The sequence below is a fragment of the Prunus avium genome, chromosome 6 (genome assembly GCF_965620075.1).
Source record: "Prunus avium chromosome 6, drPruAviu1.hap1.1, whole genome shotgun sequence".
Lineage (NCBI taxonomy): Eukaryota > Viridiplantae > Streptophyta > Magnoliopsida > Rosales > Rosaceae > Prunus > Prunus avium.
Window position 1 is genome coordinate 8,743,237 of NC_142289.1, and position 20,854 is coordinate 8,764,090.

The 20,854-nt window shown below is 37.2% G+C and overlaps 4 protein-coding genes across 7 annotated transcripts; 1 reads left to right on the plus strand and 3 right to left on the minus strand.

Annotated features, from left to right (window-relative positions):
- LOC110763941 (CBS domain-containing protein CBSX1, chloroplastic-like) lies at nt 1–4,665 on the plus strand. The gene is made up of 8 exons (XM_088254943.1): nt 1–396; nt 595–682; nt 769–833; nt 1,434–1,482; nt 3,392–3,444; nt 3,775–3,890; nt 3,979–4,036; nt 4,140–4,665. Exons 1-8 carry the CDS (start codon nt 190–192, stop codon nt 4,212–4,214), a joined length of 711 nt encoding a protein of 236 aa, XP_088111069.1. The 5' UTR covers nt 1–189; the 3' UTR covers nt 4,215–4,665.
- Nucleotides 4,666–5,735: 1,070 nt separating this feature from the next.
- Nucleotides 5,736–7,129, minus strand: LOC110773776 (ethylene-responsive transcription factor ERF011). Its single transcript, XM_021978300.2, has one exon. The coding sequence runs from the start codon at nt 6,569–6,571 to the stop codon at nt 6,074–6,076; it is 498 nt and encodes a 165-aa protein (XP_021833992.2). The 5' UTR covers nt 6,572–7,129; the 3' UTR covers nt 5,736–6,073.
- A 3,850-nt stretch (nt 7,130–10,979) lies between these two features.
- Nucleotides 10,980–14,320, minus strand: LOC110757340 (RNA-binding (RRM/RBD/RNP motifs) family protein). 4 transcript variants are annotated; one of them, XM_088254121.1, is made up of 10 exons: nt 13,867–14,320; nt 13,633–13,695; nt 13,160–13,244; nt 12,993–13,061; nt 12,670–12,745; nt 12,371–12,419; nt 12,007–12,119; nt 11,854–11,923; nt 11,367–11,452; nt 10,980–11,276 (listed from the first exon to the last, which is right to left on the minus strand). In XM_088254121.1, the coding sequence occupies exons 1-10, from the start codon at nt 14,197–14,199 to the stop codon at nt 11,234–11,236; spliced, it is 987 nt and encodes a 328-aa protein (XP_088110247.1). In that variant the 5' UTR covers nt 14,200–14,320; the 3' UTR covers nt 10,980–11,233. The 4 variants fall into 4 exon arrangements, with proteins under 4 accessions (XP_088110247.1, XP_088110248.1, XP_088110245.1 ...); XM_088254122.1 differs by having other exon boundaries at nt 12,670–12,742; nt 13,867–14,317; XM_088254119.1 differs by having other exon boundaries at nt 12,368–12,419; nt 13,867–14,316.
- An 847-nt stretch (nt 14,321–15,167) lies between these two features.
- On the minus strand, nt 15,168–17,925 carry LOC110747219 (SUMO-conjugating enzyme SCE1). Its single transcript, XM_088255454.1, has 5 exons — nt 17,699–17,925; nt 17,525–17,608; nt 16,118–16,270; nt 15,894–16,007; nt 15,168–15,488 (listed from the first exon to the last, which is right to left on the minus strand). The coding sequence occupies exons 1-5, from the start codon at nt 17,765–17,767 to the stop codon at nt 15,426–15,428; spliced, it is 483 nt and encodes a 160-aa protein (XP_088111580.1). The 5' UTR covers nt 17,768–17,925; the 3' UTR covers nt 15,168–15,425.
- Nucleotides 17,926–20,854: the final 2,929 nt, after the last annotated feature.

Below are 20,854 nucleotides of genomic sequence, written 5' to 3' on the forward strand. Positions count from 1 at the left end.
CCTCTCTGGCCCACCCTGAAACCTGAAAGTGCCACGTAGCAACCTAGTCAGCTCAGTCAAATTAGTTTTTAAATCCGTTACTATTTAACAGCTAGCGCGGTCTCGATCACAGGGCGGTTACTCTGTAGGCCGCGCAGCTGATAACCAAAACCAAAACACAATTGCTTGCCAGCGCCACTAGACACAGTCATGGCCTCGATTTTCGTTCCAGAACCTTCACTCCTGCCTAATTCCACAGCTTCCGTTTCTTCTCCGGCTAATCGGCTGTCGTGCCTGCTGCTATGCCGTCCAGACCGACGCCTCTTCTCAATCTCCGTCACCACGTGTCGCTCTTTGGGGCTCCGGAGGTCCTTCAATGTCGCCGCCAGCGCCGCCTTGACGTCTAATTCCGTACCGGTATTTTCTTCTGATCCACTCCGTTCTCTGAATTTCATCTGAGTAATTTTGATTAGAATTTTTAATTGAAGGTGTTTGATCAAATCGAATTCAAACGGTTGAAATTTTGAAAATGTAGCTTAATTTGTGTCTTTGGCTAGAATTGGATCACTTGTTGTGATGAGCAGAATTGCGTCTGGTTTACCTGATAATGTGCAGGAAAAGAATGGAATTCATGTAGTTGGCGATTTCATGACGCCTAGAAAGGATTTGCGTGTGGTTAGGCCCACAACTACTGTAGATGAAGGTACTATTTGTTGTATGAGGTGAAGCTTATTAGTGCAGTTTTGTAAATTTTTCATTTTCTGATGGAATTAGCTTTTATGCCCACAGCTATAGAACTTCTTGTAGAAAACAGAATCACTGGTTTTCCAGTGATCGACGACGACTGGAAATTGGTGGGTCTTCACTTTTCATCTCCCTTCTTTCTCCAACACTTTGTGTTTCCATGTATTCTCTTTCAAATTTCAGTACCAGACTTTACAAGTGATTTCCAATTTGCGATGTTTGAACTTATATATCAAAGTGTTGTCTTACTTGTAAACCGAAAAAAAGAAGAAAAAAGTATTGTCTTACTTAAGGTACATTATGTCATTCTGATTGTAAGTGAGGATTAGGTATTCACATTGGAACTGTGAACGGACCAGGAAATTTTTTCTCGTGGAACATTGTTCTCCTCCCCTTGGTTGGTTCAGGATTTTGTTATGACCTCAAGGATCAAGAATTCACACACCTGCTTTGTTCGTTTGGAAACATATCTGCAATATGCTCAGCATAATAGTGTATGCATGCGGCCTGCATTCAAGCAAACACACATATGTCTATTTCGCAACCCCCATGGAATCTCCTGCGTTTTCTCATGTTAATGTTATAGAAACAAAAACATCTTTCTTTTTCTGAGAAGTTGTGACCATCCTCTTTGTTTAGTCAGTATCTGTTTCTTGATTTGAGCTTTTATGGTTGAGCAACTAATATACAGTGGTACTTTTTTGATGCAGGTTGGTCTTGTTTCAGATTATGACTTATTAGCATTGGACACCATATCAGGTAATTTAATATGTAAAATTATATCTTAGTTTTTTTTTTTTTTGGTTTATCAAATTTTGCTTTTTCATTCAAGTTATCTCTAATAGATTTCATGGTGTTTTCTCTCATTTTCATCTTCATTTGATTTATGATCATATCTATGTATCATTTACTTGATAGCTAGGCCACCACTTGAAGAAGGGTGATCTGAATCTTGTAAGATCAGTTTGTTTGACATGCATTATTTTGGCTGGTATGCATGATAGTATATATTATTTTATTTTTTGTAAACATTTGACGTTATTTTACATCCAATTAAAGTAGATGAGGACGTTGAGGTGGATGAGGATATTCTTTCTAAGGTAGGGGGTAGCTTCGATTGATGATAAAATGAGGGAATTTATGATATTCTGGTCATATACAGTATGAAGATACAAATGTACTCTGTGAAAGAATAAGGCGATTCAAGGAGGAGAATTGAACAGTAATGGATACCAAGAATGGCATTGGTGGAATTGATTAGGAAGGATATGTCCACAAGAGATTTAGTGAAGGATATAGCTCTATATAGGATTAATATTAAATGGAATTTGAAAATTCCTGTGTGAAACCTGGTAAGTATGTGATTGGAATCCATGTAACGTAACCCAAATATTTGGGGTTACAGCTAAGCTTAACATAAAGAAACATTAGCGCAAATCATGGTGTACTCACTTTGGCTAGCAGAGTATTTAGTTTTATCATTGAGAAAAAAGAGGTGTCAAAGTGTCGGGCAAGGATGTCATAGTAATTCACATCCCTTGCAAAAAGGTCAAAATGTTATTGTTTCCCTATCATTTGTTTTTAAGAAGAAAAAAAAAGGATAAACTACATAAAATGGGCTGTGTAGTTTGAGGAGTTTTATAAGTATGATTGTCTGGAATAGTTGAATATCTTTCACATCCTGTTTGGAACCTCTGCAGAATAAGGAATTCACTACTTCAGTTCAGTTGCAACTGAGTTATATAGGTATGCCCTTTGAATTCGAATTTTTTTGGTGGGGAAATATTCGGATTTCCATACAGGTTCCAGTCTGACCAAAGTAGATTGGATTTTCTTATGGTTCCATTCATCTGTTGTGACACTTTTTCTCATTCTAACGAGATCCCTGCATCCCCTTCTAGTTTCTCCACTGCTGCCCTCCCAGTTTTTTCATTATTCAAAGAGATCTCTGTCCTTCTCTCTCTCTCTCTCTCTCTCTGGCCTTCAATCACTCATCTACCCATTTTTCTCATTGAAACCAAATGGTTTTAACTCGTATTAATGCGTATGTTAAAGACATAAGAGAACACCGGATTGGTCTTCAGTCATTCAATCACTATCCTCCTATTTCTCTTGGTGTGGCATATGAATTTTGAATAGATGACCCTGATGTCTGTATTCTCCTTTTTGGGCTAGTGACATTGGGACTTCATTTGATGGACTATCATGTTCTTTTTCAAATATAGAAAAAAAAACTTTTTAAATTTTTTTGTTTGTTTTAATATTTGTTAGTTTTGTTTGTAGACGTAAATCAAATACTTCCAGTCTGTGCAACTTTTGCATATTACAACAGTGCCAGTGCGTAACAGTTATCTGGTTAAAGAAGTGTAATTTTATTAGGACTATATTCATTTGTTTCTTCTATTGTTTTGTTCGGTAAAGTGAATTCAACTTAGTTATTCAGTTAAGTTTCGAACAAATGAAATGAATTGGAAATCAGTTCAATTTAAGTTTATTTAATTGCAATATAGATAGAATTGGTTACAAATGATGTGTTTGGCTATGGATATACTCCTTTCTGTATGGTGAGGTGCTATGATCTCAAACAGAACTGTATGATTTTCTGTGCACAATGATCAAGATGGTCATCTCTTACATAATACAACCGTCCAAATATTTCACCTGATAGGTCAAGGAAGAACTGACAACAGCATGTTTCCAGTAGTGGACAGCTCTTGGAAAGTATGTGACAAATTTTCTTTAAATATATTCATCTTTTACTGTTCTTGATGTTTGTCTGCATCTGTTTATATTGTTTTTATTCTACTTAACAAAAGATCTCAGTATTGGGGGTAAAATGGAGGGCGGTTTAAGAGTTTTATTACACTTTTATTTTTCTTGTATATCCCAAGAGAGGCAATTGATATCAAGAGGCATAATGCTTTTGGCTCCATAGCATTTGAAATTACTTCCCTGCGAAGATAGCTTCAATGAAGTCTGACCAGTACTTTCCTATTTCTGCAACGAATAATTTGCCTTACAAAAATGCTTCTTTAATTGATATGGTTGCAGACTTTCAACGAGGTACAGAACTTGCTCAGTAAAACCAATGGGCAGGTGGTCGGCGATTTGATGACACCAGCCCCAGTCGTTGTTAGTGAAACCACTAATCTTGAGGATGTTGCTAGGTTTTGTTTTCCTTCTCTACTTTTTCCCATTTCTGCATCCTATTATCGGTCTAGCTGGAAAGGATTAATTTTTGTTATCTGATGTCAGATTATTGCTCGAGACAAAATATCGCAGACTTCCAGTTGTAGATGACAGCGGTAAGCTGGTAAGAGATGCATTATTTTCTCTTGATCTCTCTTTCGCTGTTGCCATAATACTCTTTCTGTATCTTTCTGTATCTCTGATATGCCACTGTTCTCGCTATAAAGGTAGGAATTATTACAAGAGGAAACATCATTAGAGCTGCCCTTCAAATAAAACATGCTAGTGAATCGAAAACATAACAGCCAAACACATAAGGATCAAATTTCGTTCCAGATGTTTATGGTGCAGTCATAGAAGATGTTGGAGGAGCTGGTCTTCTTTATAGGCACAATTTTGACAAAGTGTTTGTGTAAAACAGCAATGAGGTTGTATTAATTATGAATAACACAGAAACCTACCAGGATTAAGGGTTTATGGACCATCCATGCTTGTCCCTGAGAAGGGGCAGGAAAAAAAACAGTTGAGTGGTTAGCCGTTGATGGAATCCCATCAACGGTTGACAACCACACACACATGGCGCACATGTATATCATTTCTCCTTAGTCTAGATGCTGTCCTGCGTTTGTTGAACTGAAGCGGCCATTGGATTGGTTTCATGATTGCCAAATTTTCCGCACTAGTTGTTGAACAATATGGTTGAATTGGGGAGGTTGTAGACTTTATCTTTCTTTATTGGATTTCTATCTATTATTGTTGCGTTTAAAAAAGAACAGAAAATGTATGATAGTCAAAATGATTGCCGCATTGGATTTAAAAGATTTTCCCTTTGATACGCACAATGAAAAGAACATGTGGAACTACAATCAATCAAATCTTTGAGGTGAAAGAGGGAAAGTGTATATTTCTTTTCCTTGGAAGTAACAATCAACAAGGTCATTCATTGGAGAAAATTTGAACTGCGGTGCATGTAGGTTTAGCCTTCTTCAACAGCTAACCTTGAACATCTACATCATTGAGATATGAGCAACTTTTAAAAAAAATAATTAACAACTCACATTAGCGTAGTAAGATTTATACCCGATTCTCCGCTAATTGTGGATTAATCGTTGCCGTTTCGTGGAAAGTAGCATGGAAATGGTTAAATTAAACCAAAAACATGGGTTACAGCTAATCCATAATTTGCACCAGCCAAAATCAGAGTGTTTATGGCTCTTAAAATCTATGCAGCCATTGCTAATCTAATTGTCCTTGTTCAGGAGCACAGACGGATAGAGCAAGACATGGCAATAGTGTCATTTGACCAGAAATAGAATCTGAGACTGATGATGAGAGAGGCATTAGCTAGGGGGACAAAACCGATAGAGGGCACACTATGCACACCCATCAAATCACGATCATGCACCCAATTTGCCCCTCTTCCTCCTCCGTCCCACCAAAACCAAAACCCTACCACACCACCAGTGCACCACCACCCATACCCATCCCATATAATTGAAATTGATAATCCCACCCATATAATTCACAATCAATGAATCAGGTACAGTGGTGAGAACCAGAAAATACCTAACTCTCAAATCTGAATTGCTTTTTTCTCCAGTAGTAGTTATCGCTTTAGTGGTTAGCCCTGGCCCCCTTTGTCTCCCCCTCCCTGTAGGCCCTCTCTGCTCCCCTCTTCTCAACTTCTCCCTCTCTCTCTCTTTTACTTTTTTTCAATTCCATTTTTCCTCTGTTCCATCAAAATTCCCATTACCAGTTTCCTACCAAAATACCACTTGGAAGTTATATCTCTCACCCACCAAGTTCCAACTAGGAGGAACAAATTAAAATTAAAATTAAGGATTAAATACATAGCAAAAGGGGAAAATTAGCTAATTTTCTAGCATAATTTACATCTTATATCACGTTTTCGTAAGGGCCAAAATTTCTCCATCTAAACGCAAAAATCTTTCTGAACAAAAAAGAAAAGAAAAGAAAAAGGATAGAAAAAAAAAAAAAAGGGATACAGTAGGCTAATTCTAATTCTCTAATCCAGGACCAGGACGAAAGCTTCATCATTGCTTCAGCAGTCACATACCTCCCCTGCGCATGTTAGCAAAGCCACCCCTCAATTTCAGAAACAAAGAGATTAAGATTCAGATAAGTCTCTATCTCTCTCTCACTAATTCGTCTCCCACTCGCAGTCACCGTCCGAATTCTCCGGATCCGGCATCTTATTCAGGTCGACCCGATCCACGAATCCATCCACGCAGGGCTTAATCTCAGCGGCACCTCTGTTTGGCGCCGCGGCGCCACCACGGTGGTGGCGCATAGCAGTCTCGACGGCGTCGACTCGGGCGCCGACCTCGGTGGCCCGCTTGCGTATCGAAGCCGCCGACATGTCGCCGCATCCGCAGCCGACTCCGCCTTCGACCACCAGAGCCTCGGGAAAATTGAGGCGCGCCGACGGGCCCCGCAGGTAAAAAACGGCCGTGTCGTAGGCCCGAGCGGCGGCGATGGGGGTGGAGTAGGAGCCGAGCCAAATTCTGGAGCGCTTGTTGGGTTCTCGAATCTCAGCCACCCACTTGCCCCACTTCCTCATCCTTATCCCCTTGTACGGCTTGTCGTTCTCAACCCCTCGCTTCCTATTAGTTTCTGTCACACCTCCTCCACCGTCCATCTTCTTCTGGTTCTTCAATTGTTGTGGGGTTCTGTGTTTGGGTTTTTGTGGGTGTGAGAATGCAAAACAAGTGGGCTGCTTTTTGGGGTAGAGAGGGTTTGCATGCTACTTGGCCACTAAGCTTGTCATCTGGGTAAGCCTCCACGTCTCTGAAACCCAACAAAAGAAAACAAAAAATTTAATCCCAAAATAAATCCAAATTCACCGACACAATCCCACCCTTTTTTTTTTGGGGTATTGGGTTTTGCCTTATTAGCGGTGGTTTTAGGCAGACTCAGAGGACCCTGTCTTGCAAACACAGGGTACTTGGCCAAGTAGAAGAAGATGGAGATGCTCTGTTTTCTCTTTGCATCTCTGAGTCTGAGTCTGAGTATGAGAGCTCTAATAATCTTTTCTTCTTCTTCCTTTCTTTTTTCTTTTCTTTTTGTTTTGCTTTTCCAAATGGACCAAAATGAGATGGGATTTATTTATACAATTCAGAATGTATAAATAAATAAATAAAATATCTACTGGGTGGTGGTGGTGGAGGTAGTGATGGGAGAGCTGTCTGTTTGTTTGTGTTGTGGGCAACTGAAGTGGAATTCAAAGGTTGTGAAAAACATTTCTCTTTTCTCTTTCTATAAAAATTATAATGCTCAGGAAAGAGTCTTTAAAAATAATAATTAATTTTAGTTTCATGTACAATTTGGAAATAATTATGCAGAAAAAAAAAAACTAGTTTTTTTGCTAAATAAATCCTAATGGAATTCAACCAGACACCATGAAAATAATATTTCAGTTATTTCCCAAGTTTTTTTTTTTTGGTTTTTTTTCCAATGTAAATAATAAAAGTTGTTGCATTTGTGGGAAAAGTTTTATTTTTTTATTTTTTTAATTTTCTAATACCGTTAGGAATTGACTTTTCCCTCCACGCAATAACGATCTCAAGGGATAAGACGATTCTCTCCTCCCCCTTTTGACAGGTGGTGGGACGGTAGGGACAATATGGTAATTTAAAAATGGTAACGACCCCACCAAGTAAAAATGGAAAAAACCTGTTGATCATCTGATTGGGCCGGCCTCATTATTTTATGCATAAAAGGTTACAATCTGATTTTTTTGTGTGTTTTGAGTTTTGATTCCCTGAATTTACCGCCCCACACACAAAGTGATTGAGAGAGACTTACTTTTGTGGCGGTCGAATAAAATCACACTTCCTTTCCTTTGTAACAAGTCATAAACATTAGTAGGACAAACAATGAGGTTGGAGGATTGGACACTGTAAAGTCGAAGGATCTTGTCTTTTCTAGTACAGGTAGAAAACTAGACAACGGTTAAAAAGGAAGAAAAAACTTCTACACTTGTTTAACGCGCGTGTGAATGCTTCTTTAAATAGAACATAAGTAGATTTCATGACAGTAGTCGTTCACGCACGTGTGAATGATTTCTTGTCGTGAATGCATAATAGATTTGTTTTCAACTTCAACAATTGTAGACAATTCTTTCTATTATACCAATATTATACTTTATTATACAACACATGTCCCTTGTCAACAATACATACATTATACATAATAATATTCCACAATGACATACACCTAGGGTTCATCGTTTTTTTCACGCATCATACGACCCACACAAACATGTGGTTCAAGTAAATCTTCCATTTAAATACTACAAGGAATGATCTTATGTGCTTGTCTCCGTCCACATTTTGTTTGCATTGTATGTTACCTACAATAAGGGTTATTATGACCAATAAACGAATCTCAATCATTCATGGATTTGTATGGACCTTATTGTATATATATTTATATAAAATGACAATAATTTATGATCTGGTTGGTTCCACATATCTTTGCAATTTGCATTCCATTTTGGAAATAACTTGGATTCTAACAAGTATTATTGCTCTCTGAAATTCCCGACATATCAAAAAGAGAAAACCTTTAGTGGGATTGTTCATGCCACACAACAGTGTTGAGTAATATAATAATCCAATTAAATAAAAATAACACGTGTTTAATTAGATTTACTCATAAATCAAGTACACGACGAACAACCCCACTGTCAGGAACGGACCGTCCCTATGACTAACCTGAGTTATAGCCTAGGCAATATTTTTTTTTTTTCTAGTGTAAAATAGCAAACCCAGCACACTTGAGTTCACTCCCCCAAGTTCCAATCAACCCATGTAAATGGACCCCAACTGACAGATTTACTGCATTGACTTGGTGGAGTTGTGTGTGAGAGACCTCCCTTTTTTAAGTCCACATCATGTTTCACCACACTTCCCAAATTTTATTAACATTTAACTCTTCACATAAATAAATAAATTTAAAAAAATAAAAATCTTAACATACAGAAACAATTAACATTAAAAACCACACTTACCCATTAAATTTTTGTTTAAATTAAAATCACACCCCATTCTTTAGCTTTAAAATTGTAATAATTTTGTTTTTAATATTGTAAATCCTAAATCCGTCCATCCCTTGTAATAAATTTTTGTTTAATAATTTGTACGCATTATTTTGAAATCCTAAAAGTTGCCCATAAGGCATTCAACAACAGTGGTTACATCTGTGCGTTTTGTACGTAGTTCCCAACTTTATGCGCGGCTCAGAAGAAACCCACAACAATCAGACAAGAAGCTGTGCATCATTAAGAGCTGCCACTACATGCAAACATGTAAAAAGCACCACCGACCATCGCACATACACCTTTTCAAATTTGGCTGAGTTCTAACTTCTAGGGTATACGTTTACACTGCTCAATCTACAACTTTAACCAATCTAGTGAAATTAAAGATACTTAAAAAACCACTATGGCTTGTCGCCTAAGGGGACCTATATATAAATAAATACCCTAGTCCTAGGGGATTTTTCAGCTACATTTACAGCTTCGATGGCTATAATAATAATTACATATAAAAATAAAATAAAATAGCTAAACTTTGTAGCCCCTGAAAAGAAGGGGCCTCTTTCAATGTTTTGTTGTGTTGTGATTTGTGATATTAAATGGGTCAAATTTGAAAACTCTAGGTTTCAAAGCTAAGATAGAGTGGGGGTAGAAAAAATTGGAGATGCAATGAGGCCAGTCTCCATGTGTTTGGTAATTCGCTCTTTCCAGAGACTTTCAGCTGGCTTGGAGTTGGAAACAAACAAGAATGCTAATTGTGATTGATGGTTGATGGTTTATTTTTATTTTTATTTATAGGGTAGTTGTCCCCAAAAGTGGAGAGCTTATCCAATCTTGTTGACCTTTTTAGTCTCCAAAGAAAAGGATGAGGAAGTAATTAAGCTGCATTCAACAATCTAATCACGATTAAGCTAAGTAAGTAGTAGTAATGTTATAGCTGAGCTTCGAGCCAAAGACATTAATTAGGTTCCATCATTAGTAGGTTGTTTCCCATTTACTGTTTGGGTCAAAGACATTAATTGGGCAGCATGATCTCATAAGGTCGGAAGGAGGACCAATAATTCATGCAAAGTATGGAGAATCATTCATGACACGATGACGTGGCATGCAGTGTGAATGACAGAGTGTGACAAAATCCGAGGGAAGTTAGTTTTCCCTCGACATAGGAATAGTTAAGGATGCACCATGTTGACCTTTTTCTAATAAATCCAAAATAAAAATTACATGTCAATTGATGCGTGCACGGTGCACATGTCTCTAACTGTATAGTGTACTATAATTATTATTCATTAATGTTATTTTGATGATTTGAGGTTGAGGTCGTGTGTTTGTGTGGTCTGCAGAAAATAGAAAAAGAAAAAGAAAATAACAAGAGAAAGTCACATGTATGGGAAATGGAAAATGGAAAATGGGGTGTCTTTGTCTTTGACATTTTTTTATTATATTTATTTTGTTTGGAAGATGTCACATAGCATACACACTACTAACTTAGTAATTAACGATGGATGCTTACGTTACGTGCCTCTGTGCCGCCCTGCATGAATGAATTATGAATGAGAGAGAAGGCTAGATGTGTTCTTAATTATTTACTTTATTTTAATTATCAGTCCACTTACGTTGAATTACTTTTAGTATAGTCAATATTTACATTAATGCGAATCCCCACACATCTTATAATATGTGTGAACGAACTTAACATTGAGATAAGATACGTGTTATAACATAAATGAATTGTACCACCGCGTGATTTTACACGATGAAAAGTTTTTTTCCCAGATAAGGACAGACGAGCCCCGAACATCACAAACTTCGAACAGCTGCTTCAATCAATGCTTCTTCATCCGTGATCAGTTGAAAATATGTTGTTTTGATTAAATCTTGGACCCTTGCAGCGATAAAATAGTAGAATCTGGAGGATCTTCGGGCAGATTTTACAAATCTTTTCTGTTTTGTTTTGTTCAACTCACAAGTTCTGGTTCGTATTTTGTTACTATTTACACTGGAACTCTATCACCACAAAAATACAGGGATCGCTTTCCATTCTGAATTTGAAGATATAAAACCAAAGCATTACGAATTCACAATGGGAATGGAAAAAAAAAAAACATTTCCATTATTCAGAAAATGAACATAAATCATCATAACAGTTAACCCTGATACTAAAGTCTACCTATTCTTGGTACAAGCTTAATGTAAGATGTGGATCCGCTTGTGTGGGCATGGAAACGAGCAAAAAGCATACATCTTGTTATTTTCTTCATATTACTTTGGCTTCTTCCGCATTCCCATTCGTGATTTGGCATACCTGAGATTCTTGTTAAGCAAAACTTGTGACAGAGAAATCAACAAAAGTCAAGGGCAGAAAAACTTAGGAGATGAGCTAATTAAAGGATACTCCAATCTCATGCCTTCGCCCGTTGTCGACGAGTAGAGAATTGTGCCTTGCAGATGACTCAGCGCTCCAGTTGAGCAGGCAGTATCCTTCAGATATGGCAAAGAATATAATTAGAATTGCAAAGCAGCTCTAGAGGCGTTCGGATCAGGAGATTGGAAATTATACCGATAACTAGAGGCTTCTCCTATATACTTGACACAATAAAATCAAAGAATTTACAAAGTGCAACAGGATAAGGATTACGGAATTTTACTTCCAATTTTCATATGCTATCTACAAATAGAACATTCCATATCCAATGTAAAACAAGGTTCAACCGTTCAAAATAAATGAGAACTATGTCAGTTTTCACAACAAGGTTCAACCCTGTTAAAATTAAACCAGAATTATATCAGTGTTATTTACATCTTATTAGGCTCCCTCTCAGAAAGGCCGTGTTTTATGGTTATATTTAAGACAGATGATAGAACCTAACAGACATGGGTACCTGAAAATCAACAAATGCAACTGGAGCTCCATATGTGCTCTGCATCTTCAATTTTATGAACCCAGGGCACCTAATAAAAACAGTTAGAAAATGACATCACAGTATTGCGGACTATACATATGAATCTACAATAAATAAAGTATAGCTACTAACCTTGAAAATACTTGAATCAGCTCTTGCTCCGTACAAGTTGGCCCCAAGTTAGCCACGAAAATAGTTGGGCATGGAGTATTATTTTGTGGAAAATGTTGTGCTGCAGAATTATTCTGCCAATGTATAAAGGCCAATAACACTCAGATGTCCGTATAAAAAAAAAAACACTTGCATGTCCATATAAAAAACAAAATCACTCAGATGACATTTCACATGCATATTATCTAACATTTAATTTAAATAAAAAGTGAGATTCCAGAAGAAAATATATGAATAGGAGAAAAATACAAATAGATCTGCAAAAGGCAAGCTTAGGAATCCATTATCTAACAAGAGTGCAAGTAGTGAAGAGATAAGATACCACGTTTCCGGCTATTGTCTCATGTACAGGTATGCCATTGAAGTTTCCATGACTGAAAAGTGAAGAGAAAAAATAAATGAGTACAAGGAAATCCGTAGATTTATTAAAGTGACTATTTCAAAAAGGAAAATACTATACTCTAACTTCATGGACCAGGGCGTCCCGAAACTGCTTTTACTAATCCCTTGGCCTTTCAGCTAGTAGTAATATATTTTAAAATAAAATATGTGCTGATTATTGAGCTACAAGTAGTCACTTCCATGTAAACAAAACAAAACGTGTGCTCAAGCAGTGCAGATGACCTTGGTGCAGATGGATAACCAATGATGTTGTAAGCAGAATTACCCATTCCAGGCATGTGAATGCTGCCAACACCTGCTAGTGCCCAAGCGTGCAAAACATGTGCAATGTGAGCTTTTAGAAGAATGTGTCCTCCATGTGACTAAGTAATAGTTTCTGATCTTGTAGACCAGTCAATCATCAAATAGATATAGTAAAGAAAAGCGATTTTAAAGCACCGTGAGATCATAAAGTACATCAGGATAATTAGTGACAAAAAAATTGCAGACAAGAAATTCGTACAAGCTAACTCCCTTACACAAGCAGTTAGAGGCAATCCTCTTACCAGAATCAGGAGCGCCCCTTGAATACGATGAACCTCTAGCTTTCTTATCTGAGCCAGATCTTTCATCATCTACATACAATGATCAACAATAGCACAGATTGCAGTTCAAGTCAGTTAAGATGTGGAAGAGAACAAACAAAGGACAAAGAAAGTGAATAGAAATAGACCTGTTCTTGAGCGTTTTGACCTAGAATTAGATTTTGCTAGATCAATATATAATGTTGACCCCTTCTCAAGATCAAACACCATTCCCTGCAAACACAGTTCGGAATCAAGAGCTCTTAGTTAAAATTTTCACCTAAATTTTACATATAATGTAAAACTCACCAACACAGTGAATAATAATAAAACCCATACAAACAAACAACACAAAAGCCAACTGCTAGTACTAAAGATCCGCCATTCTCCACACATGAATAGGCATAAGCTAATTTACCCCAAGCGAGGCTCTTCAATTCAAACAATTTGCAACAGACTTATAAGTTGGGTGTTAGTCCCGAAGATAACTATAAACTGTGAAATACCAACCAATACTATCCTAATTTCCTCTACTGTATAGTTGAGACAGCATTGTATATTACAGCGTTTATATACAGATACCCAACTATTAATGTCACAAACAAAAGCAAGGTCTACTCACATTCAGAGCATGCATTGCCCCGATCGCAGACTGCTGATCCAAGAACACCGCAAAAGCAAAAGGCTACATCACCAAAAGACCATGTCAGCCCACAACAGCTTCAGTGACAAAAAACAAATATATATTCCAACCCAATTGCAAAGCTCCAAACTTTTTGACCGCTACAGTAAGCTGATAACCAAAATCACTCAAAATCACGCATTAATATAATTTAATTTCAATTGTCAGCAATACCTGAGACTTCTCGGTTGGGGTCCGGAGGTGGGAGGACTCGTAACCCGGAAACTCGCGAAAGAGGTTGTAGATTTCTCGGGGCTTGACATCTTCGGGAAGACCCGCGACAAATAGGGTCCTGACCTCGTCGTGTGAGGGTTGGGGGACGAGAGCGGGAGCGTAGGAAGAGAAAGGCGGTGGGTGTTGAGGGAAGTAGGGCTGAACCAGGTGGTGCTGTAGCGGTGGCGCCACCGACGGAGGCGGTTGAGGTGGTGGCGGTTGTTGGTAGTATGGGTAGTGGACGGAGCCTGGTGGTGGAGGCGGTGGCGGGTAATAGGCAGCCATGTCGTCCATTTTGGAGCCCTAGAAGAAGATGATTTTGGGTTTCGGGTTTTTTGTTTTATGATATTTGCATCGGCAGTCCCGCAGTGCCACAGATGGGCTGGGCCGGAAAAGTTGGAGCTGCGTGTATTTTATTTTATTTTATCAAAATCCTACCTTTCTTTTTGTTTCAAAATCCCATCTTTTAATTTGATCATAGCTCAGCGTTTGCTTTTTATTTACTTTTCGATTGGAACATGAAATTACTTCAAATGTTAGATAAGATATTAGAAGAAAAATAACTAAATGATAGATAAGATATTAGAAGAAAAATAACTAAATTTTGAGTGGGATTTCAAAACTAAATTACGATCAAAATATTTTTGAATATGAGATCAAAGTATTTTTAACTGAGTTAGACCCGTTGGCGGTAATATTTAGTTTATTTGCAAGTGAAAATCAATTTTCACTAGTTGAGATAAACAAAAGTGTCACCATTATGACAATGGAAAAAGGAGGAAACATTATTTGGGCATCAATTTATTGGATCCCCAAGTAAATCTTTAATCATGGGTTAAGTGAATCATGTCAACCATTAATGCTGTAAGAAAAAGTTTGGGTGATTTATTCAAGTGACCCATTTTAAGAGGAAGCTCATCTACTCATAAGTGCTTTCTATTTAGAAGAACATTGAAATTTTGCACTTCATGAAAAAACACATGGAAATAATTCCTGAACGCTTCTCCGCATTTAAGATTTTCTGCCAAAGGTTGATGGACCTGATTATTTTGATCCAGGGATCTCAAAGTCTGCAATTTTCATTTTTGCAATACCTTAATTACCAGAAACAAAAGAGATTCAAAGTGAAACTGAATACGAATAAACACAGTACCTTGAAATCAAATCAAATGGTATCTAATAGTGTTTGAGACTATTTTGGTGCTTGCATTAGCCTTCCTCACAACCAGGAACGAGAAACTCATAAATTAACACAATTGACATAGTCTTCCCAACACGAAAGATTGTGTTTCTCATTGACACAGAGTATGACTGGATCACTCGCTAGTGTCATTCACTAGCATAAGTTAATCCAAATGATAAGAGGAAAAATAATTCCAGCAAGTAGTTCTACACAGGATGTCAACTAAAACTTGCAAACAACAATCTCTTACATGAGCAGTTTTAACACTAAACAAAAGGCAACAACCGATGGTTACCAGAGTACCAGCATTTTCTTGGACTAGAAAGCCAGCTTTGCGTTAAACTAGAGGTGGGTATTGCTTGGCCTGCTGCCGAACCCTTTTCTTGTACTCAGTGGCATCCTGCACAAAGTCGAATTGCAGAGTGTAAGAACAAAAACTCAAGCAAAGCAAGGGTAAATTAATTCTTGTTTAACTCATAAGTGGTGGTCACTTCTCCACACTCAATCCTATTCTCATATGTATAGCCACCAACAGATAGCACAGCAATGGCACCCTAAAGTTGCAGTCACTCAGGGTGAGTTCTGATGCTAATTGCCACTGCCAGGATTAATGACGCTAGATGTGACTTTACTGGACGTCCCAATAATATGCCATCACCTCAGAAAATGTGGGAATGCAACCTTCAGAGTTTGCAAGATGTATACTGCATTATACTAGCTTTACATTCATTAAAGAAACAACAGAGCCTTCCCTCCAAATTTGCAGAGGAATGGGGAAACAAAAAGTTGCTAAGGAGCAACATACCTGAATGAAGAGGTGATACCCTTCTGTCTGTGCAGGATCAGCAGGATTTGGCTGATCCAGTAAATCCTGAATGCCCACAAGAATTTGCTTCACGGTTATTGCTGGTCTCCAACCCTACATATAAAACAAAGAATGCTAAGTATCATGGGATAAAAAGCTCACTAATTCTCCATGCCAAAGAAGTTGCTATATGTAGAAAACTTAAACAAACAGAAGGTACTCACACTGTCCTCATTAAGAATTGATAGACAAACAGTTCCAGATGGGTATACATTTGGGTGGAAGAAACCTGGTGGGAATTTACACTTTGGAGGCTTGCTAGGGTAGTCTTCACTGAAGTGAAGGGTAAGTGGGAAAAAACCCCCCTCCCAGTCAGTCTGCAACATAATATTAGTAAGAAATGTTAATGCCAATAGAAAACATTACATTTTATGAAAGCCTCTTTATTTCTTCTAATTTATCCACTCTAAATATAGTAAAGGCATGCTGCTGTTGATAAATAACCATATAATGCTCACATTGCCTGATATAAAAATCTTTTTTTTTTGGGTAAATTTCCCTGAAGTACAAACCCTTCAAATAAATACCCCATATACATAATTAACACAAACGATGTTGAATGGACATGAAAACAAAAACCAAAACGCATAAATTTGAAAAGCAAAAACTACGACAGAAGGAGATAAAGACACTACAGATAATAAAAAAAAAAACCCCAAAAGAAGGCCATTCCTGCTGAGTCTTCCACTAAAATCAACACAAGCTTCTGCATTATGGTACAAAATGTCAGAAGCTACATACACCAAAAAAATGCAAAATTATTCCATCTCTCTAGATAAAAAAAAAAGCCTCGATTCCAAAAGGTAAGGTATGGTATGTAATAACAAACTTTCGAGTATGAAATGGCTCTGGTTTTTTTTTTTTTTTTTTTGGCAACACCATTCAAGTTAACATATGAATCATTCTCCACGGACCAGATCAGCACAAAACATGGATACCCTTGAAAACGTCAAGACCAGACTGGCTCACAAATAGAGTTATAAAAAGATAACTCATTCAACCTTTCATTACAATCCATGAACCCATAATTGATGAAAGTGCTCAATCCAACTAAATCTCATCTGAATCATGCAAGTAACACTAACACATCATGTTGCACACTTGTATTCTCAACAATAAATATAGCAACGCTCTTCTTTTGTCAGAGTTTAGTATACTATGCATTGAAACCACACATTCAAACATGGATTCACCTCATCAATGGTACTGATAGACAACTCGTACCAAACTATGCGGCAAAATAAACAACAAATAGGTAAGTATAATGAATAACTTAAGGCGTTCTAGGAGAAGCTTTCTGCAATAAAAAAAACTTTTTCAGTCATTTGGTCAATTAAGAAAAGGTACTTTGCACTAGAATTTTTCCTTGATTGTGTTATGGCAAGTTTTCCTGTCTTCTCCATAAGAAAATTAGTAACCTGGGATCAATAATGAGAAAAACCCATCTTAAATGGAGTAACTCCCTTTACCCAATACTCTATTGGAACTAAGAAATCCAAACAATTCACCAGAAAAATAAAAAGAACATAAAAACAGTAAAATTCAAAGTCCCAATAAGTTTGTGAGCTTACACCGGTCTTGCCAGGAATCGTGCAATGCCACACCATCAAATTCACCGTCCCATCAGATAAAGTCTCTGGCTTCGCAACAAAACCCTAGAACCCAGAAAACTAAAAAAATCAAAACCCAAAACAAAAAATTTCGCAGTAATTCGGTGAAACAAAGATATGGGTAGATGTACGGACATGAGGGTGGTTCTTCCGCCAGGCCTTCCGCTCCTCGGCAAGACGACCACGAGCTATGCCTCCAGACATGGCGTTGTTTGTGGGTGGGTGGGGTTTGAGTTTCTCTCTGGTTTGGGGGTTTTTTTAAAGAGAGAAAATTGAAGGCAGCGACTTTCGGTTTTGGTGGCTGGTGGTGCGAAACAGCAGATGGATGGGGGCGATTCTCGCTTTTTATGGGGCTTCGAATCAATTGGATTATAAAAAGCGCTGCTTCCATAAAAGTCAATGAAATGGCTAATTTTTAATTTTTAATTTCGTTAAATTCTGGCGTGAGAACCACGCCACTGTAAGTAGTTCACGTGACGCACCACGCTTGAAGTGACTGCTTATTAATGAGCTACATTGATTGTACGATACTGTGGGCGTTGATGCCGTAACCAGAGGTTCCAATTGTAATGGGATGGGCCCTATTTTAAGGCCCATCAAGCCCAATGTTTTATGATCTTTCATGGGCTTTATGCACGGGTCTTAAGTAATTGGGCGGGAACTTTTTATGTGACCTACCCAAAAGGCCTTTAGATATTTTCCCAAAGCGAGTATTTTTGCTCACCACCAATCTTAACACTTGACATGTGTCCATAAATATAACCATGGTTACATAAATCAAAGCAAAAGGTTAACTATAGTTATACCTCTGGATACATGTCAAGTATTAAGAATGGTGATGAGCATACACCTTGTGTTAAATTGGTGAGCAAAAATATTTCATTTTTCCAAATGTGTATGTGTGCGTCCACGTGTTCACATGTCACTAAAGAATTGGGAACCGCCTAAGTTATGTGGGTGAAAAAATAAAAATGGACCATCTAGGTCTCGCATGGCACAACATTCAAATTATTTGCAAACAATTTTACCCACAAAAAATAAATAAATAAATAAATTTGTGGAGACATTAGGTTTGACATTGAAAGATTTTATAGGTTAGGGTGCTATTTGAAATTTGGATCATACTTCTGAGGTGCAAAATATAACTAACACTAAAAAGTTAGAGATTAAACGCAGTATAAAAATACATTAAGTTTATAAGCGATTAAATACACGTGATGTTAGTGTTTTTTTTTTTTTTTCTTCTATAAATAAATCAAATCAGGGAAGGGATGATGGAAGGAGATGAAGCCTTCACTAGTATACAACCACATTCAAATTTGGCAAAAAAAATAATTGCAGTTGAGACCTGCCAACCAAAGAATTAGGTTTTCAGAGGTCGCAATTTGCTTTAATCATTTAGATCAATGCTATCTAGACTAAATTATATCATAGCAAAGATGCAAAAGGCTTATAATTTAAGGATTAATCGCCATCATTATGGGTTGTCCATGGCCAATGGCCAAGTACGTTTAACAAAATTTCAACAATCATATTTGGATAACGTTAAGTACCTTTGTGGCTAACTTTTCCAACCACATTTTTACTTTACAGGACCTCAATCAATCAATCAATATATACATTTGTTTAAATTTAAAGAGAGAATGACGATAATCGAGCTTCCATGATAATACTGAAGTTATTATAAGCCCTATAATAAAAAGATATCGTTTGAAAGTCATGAAAATGTTTTATTGCAACGAATGAAACCACATTTACATGTACTATTATTACTCAATCTTGCTGCGGTTAATCTATTAAGATAATAATAATGATTTAAGTAATTTCTGGTTGATATTGATGTCAAAGGAAGCTAGATATCATGTACATGTTATTCTAAAACACATCTTGAAAGGAAAGTAACTTGCAGTGGTGCACATGGATATGTTGACAAGTGCATGAAGCTTGACCTGGAAAGAAGGGAGATAGATTAAGCTTTAGACTTTAGAGCCATTGCACCTTAAATGCGCAAGACAGGGCATGATTTACTAAAAGCAAGGAATTTGTAACTGGGATACTTTGAAACATCTGGTTCTGGAGGACCACACCACATGATCACAGCTGTAGCCTGTCGTTGTATAGAAAGAAATCATCTTTATATACTTACTATTCGACGTTGCATATACTCAATTGAACTACCCCTTGAGGAAGGAATTTTTGTACGTTTTCGTAATCCGGCTTAACATATCAACGCGATGTTATAAATTTACTCAAATTATAACACGTGTAGTGTAGTGAGTCTAGATTAACCCACATCAAAGTTTAGGGTTGAGTTATTAATAATTAATTCTGGTAGATTTTGTGCTGATATATATTTTTGGTATTTTGTGTTTGTGGGGGAGAATCATTTTAGAAAGCATAGAAAGTTTGCATAGGGGATGATAAAGATGGGAGCATCGAAGGAAAAGGCCCACGAGGGCAGGGCAGAAAGCACAAACTACAAAGAACGAAAAGTAAAATGGAATAAGAGCAGGAGCTCCAATCTTCTGTAAACAAAGTCATAGGGAAATGCCCAAAACTTGAAGGTAGAGGAATTTCTTGATGTAAACAAATCCTATGTAACATGAATCAATTCCTTTTGATCATTGTGATCGATTGAGGCTAAACTTTACAACAGTCCAGAAGAATAAAAAGTTGAACTTTAAGGCAGGTTCGCAAGATTTTCAAACCATGCTTAAGCTTAATTATTCATTTCTCTACAATTACTTCCCATATATGAAGCACCTTTTGCATAAGAATGCTTCTATTGCCACCTTCAAGTTTCAACATGCTCACTTCGCTCTTTTCATCAGTCCTGTTAAGTTCTAAAGGAAAGAAGAAAAATTGATTACTTGCCAAATAACGTGCAAATGATATATACAAGTTACAACCAACAAATTGACACATCATGTACACAATCCACCACAACAAGTATGGTGCCTTTTGGTTTTTTTGTTCGCAAAGTCTGCTGCATTTTTTTTATCTGCCGTCTTTGGCAAAGGTTTTTGAAGAAGAAAAAAAAAACCTATATGGCCACGACCAACTACAACACATCATGAAAATATTATTTTCTCAAGTTTATTTGTATCCTCTGTTTCTTTTGACATTGTTTAATGAAATATTCTTTTTTGACCCCAAAAAAAGTTGGGAAAGCTTTTAATGTTGGACTCAATAAAAATCCTCACAAGTCCTTCAACCCACAATTGCAGACGTAGTAGGTAATTGAAACTAACAAGTGAGAAGAGGCTTTCAAAAACATAATGTTAACCTAAT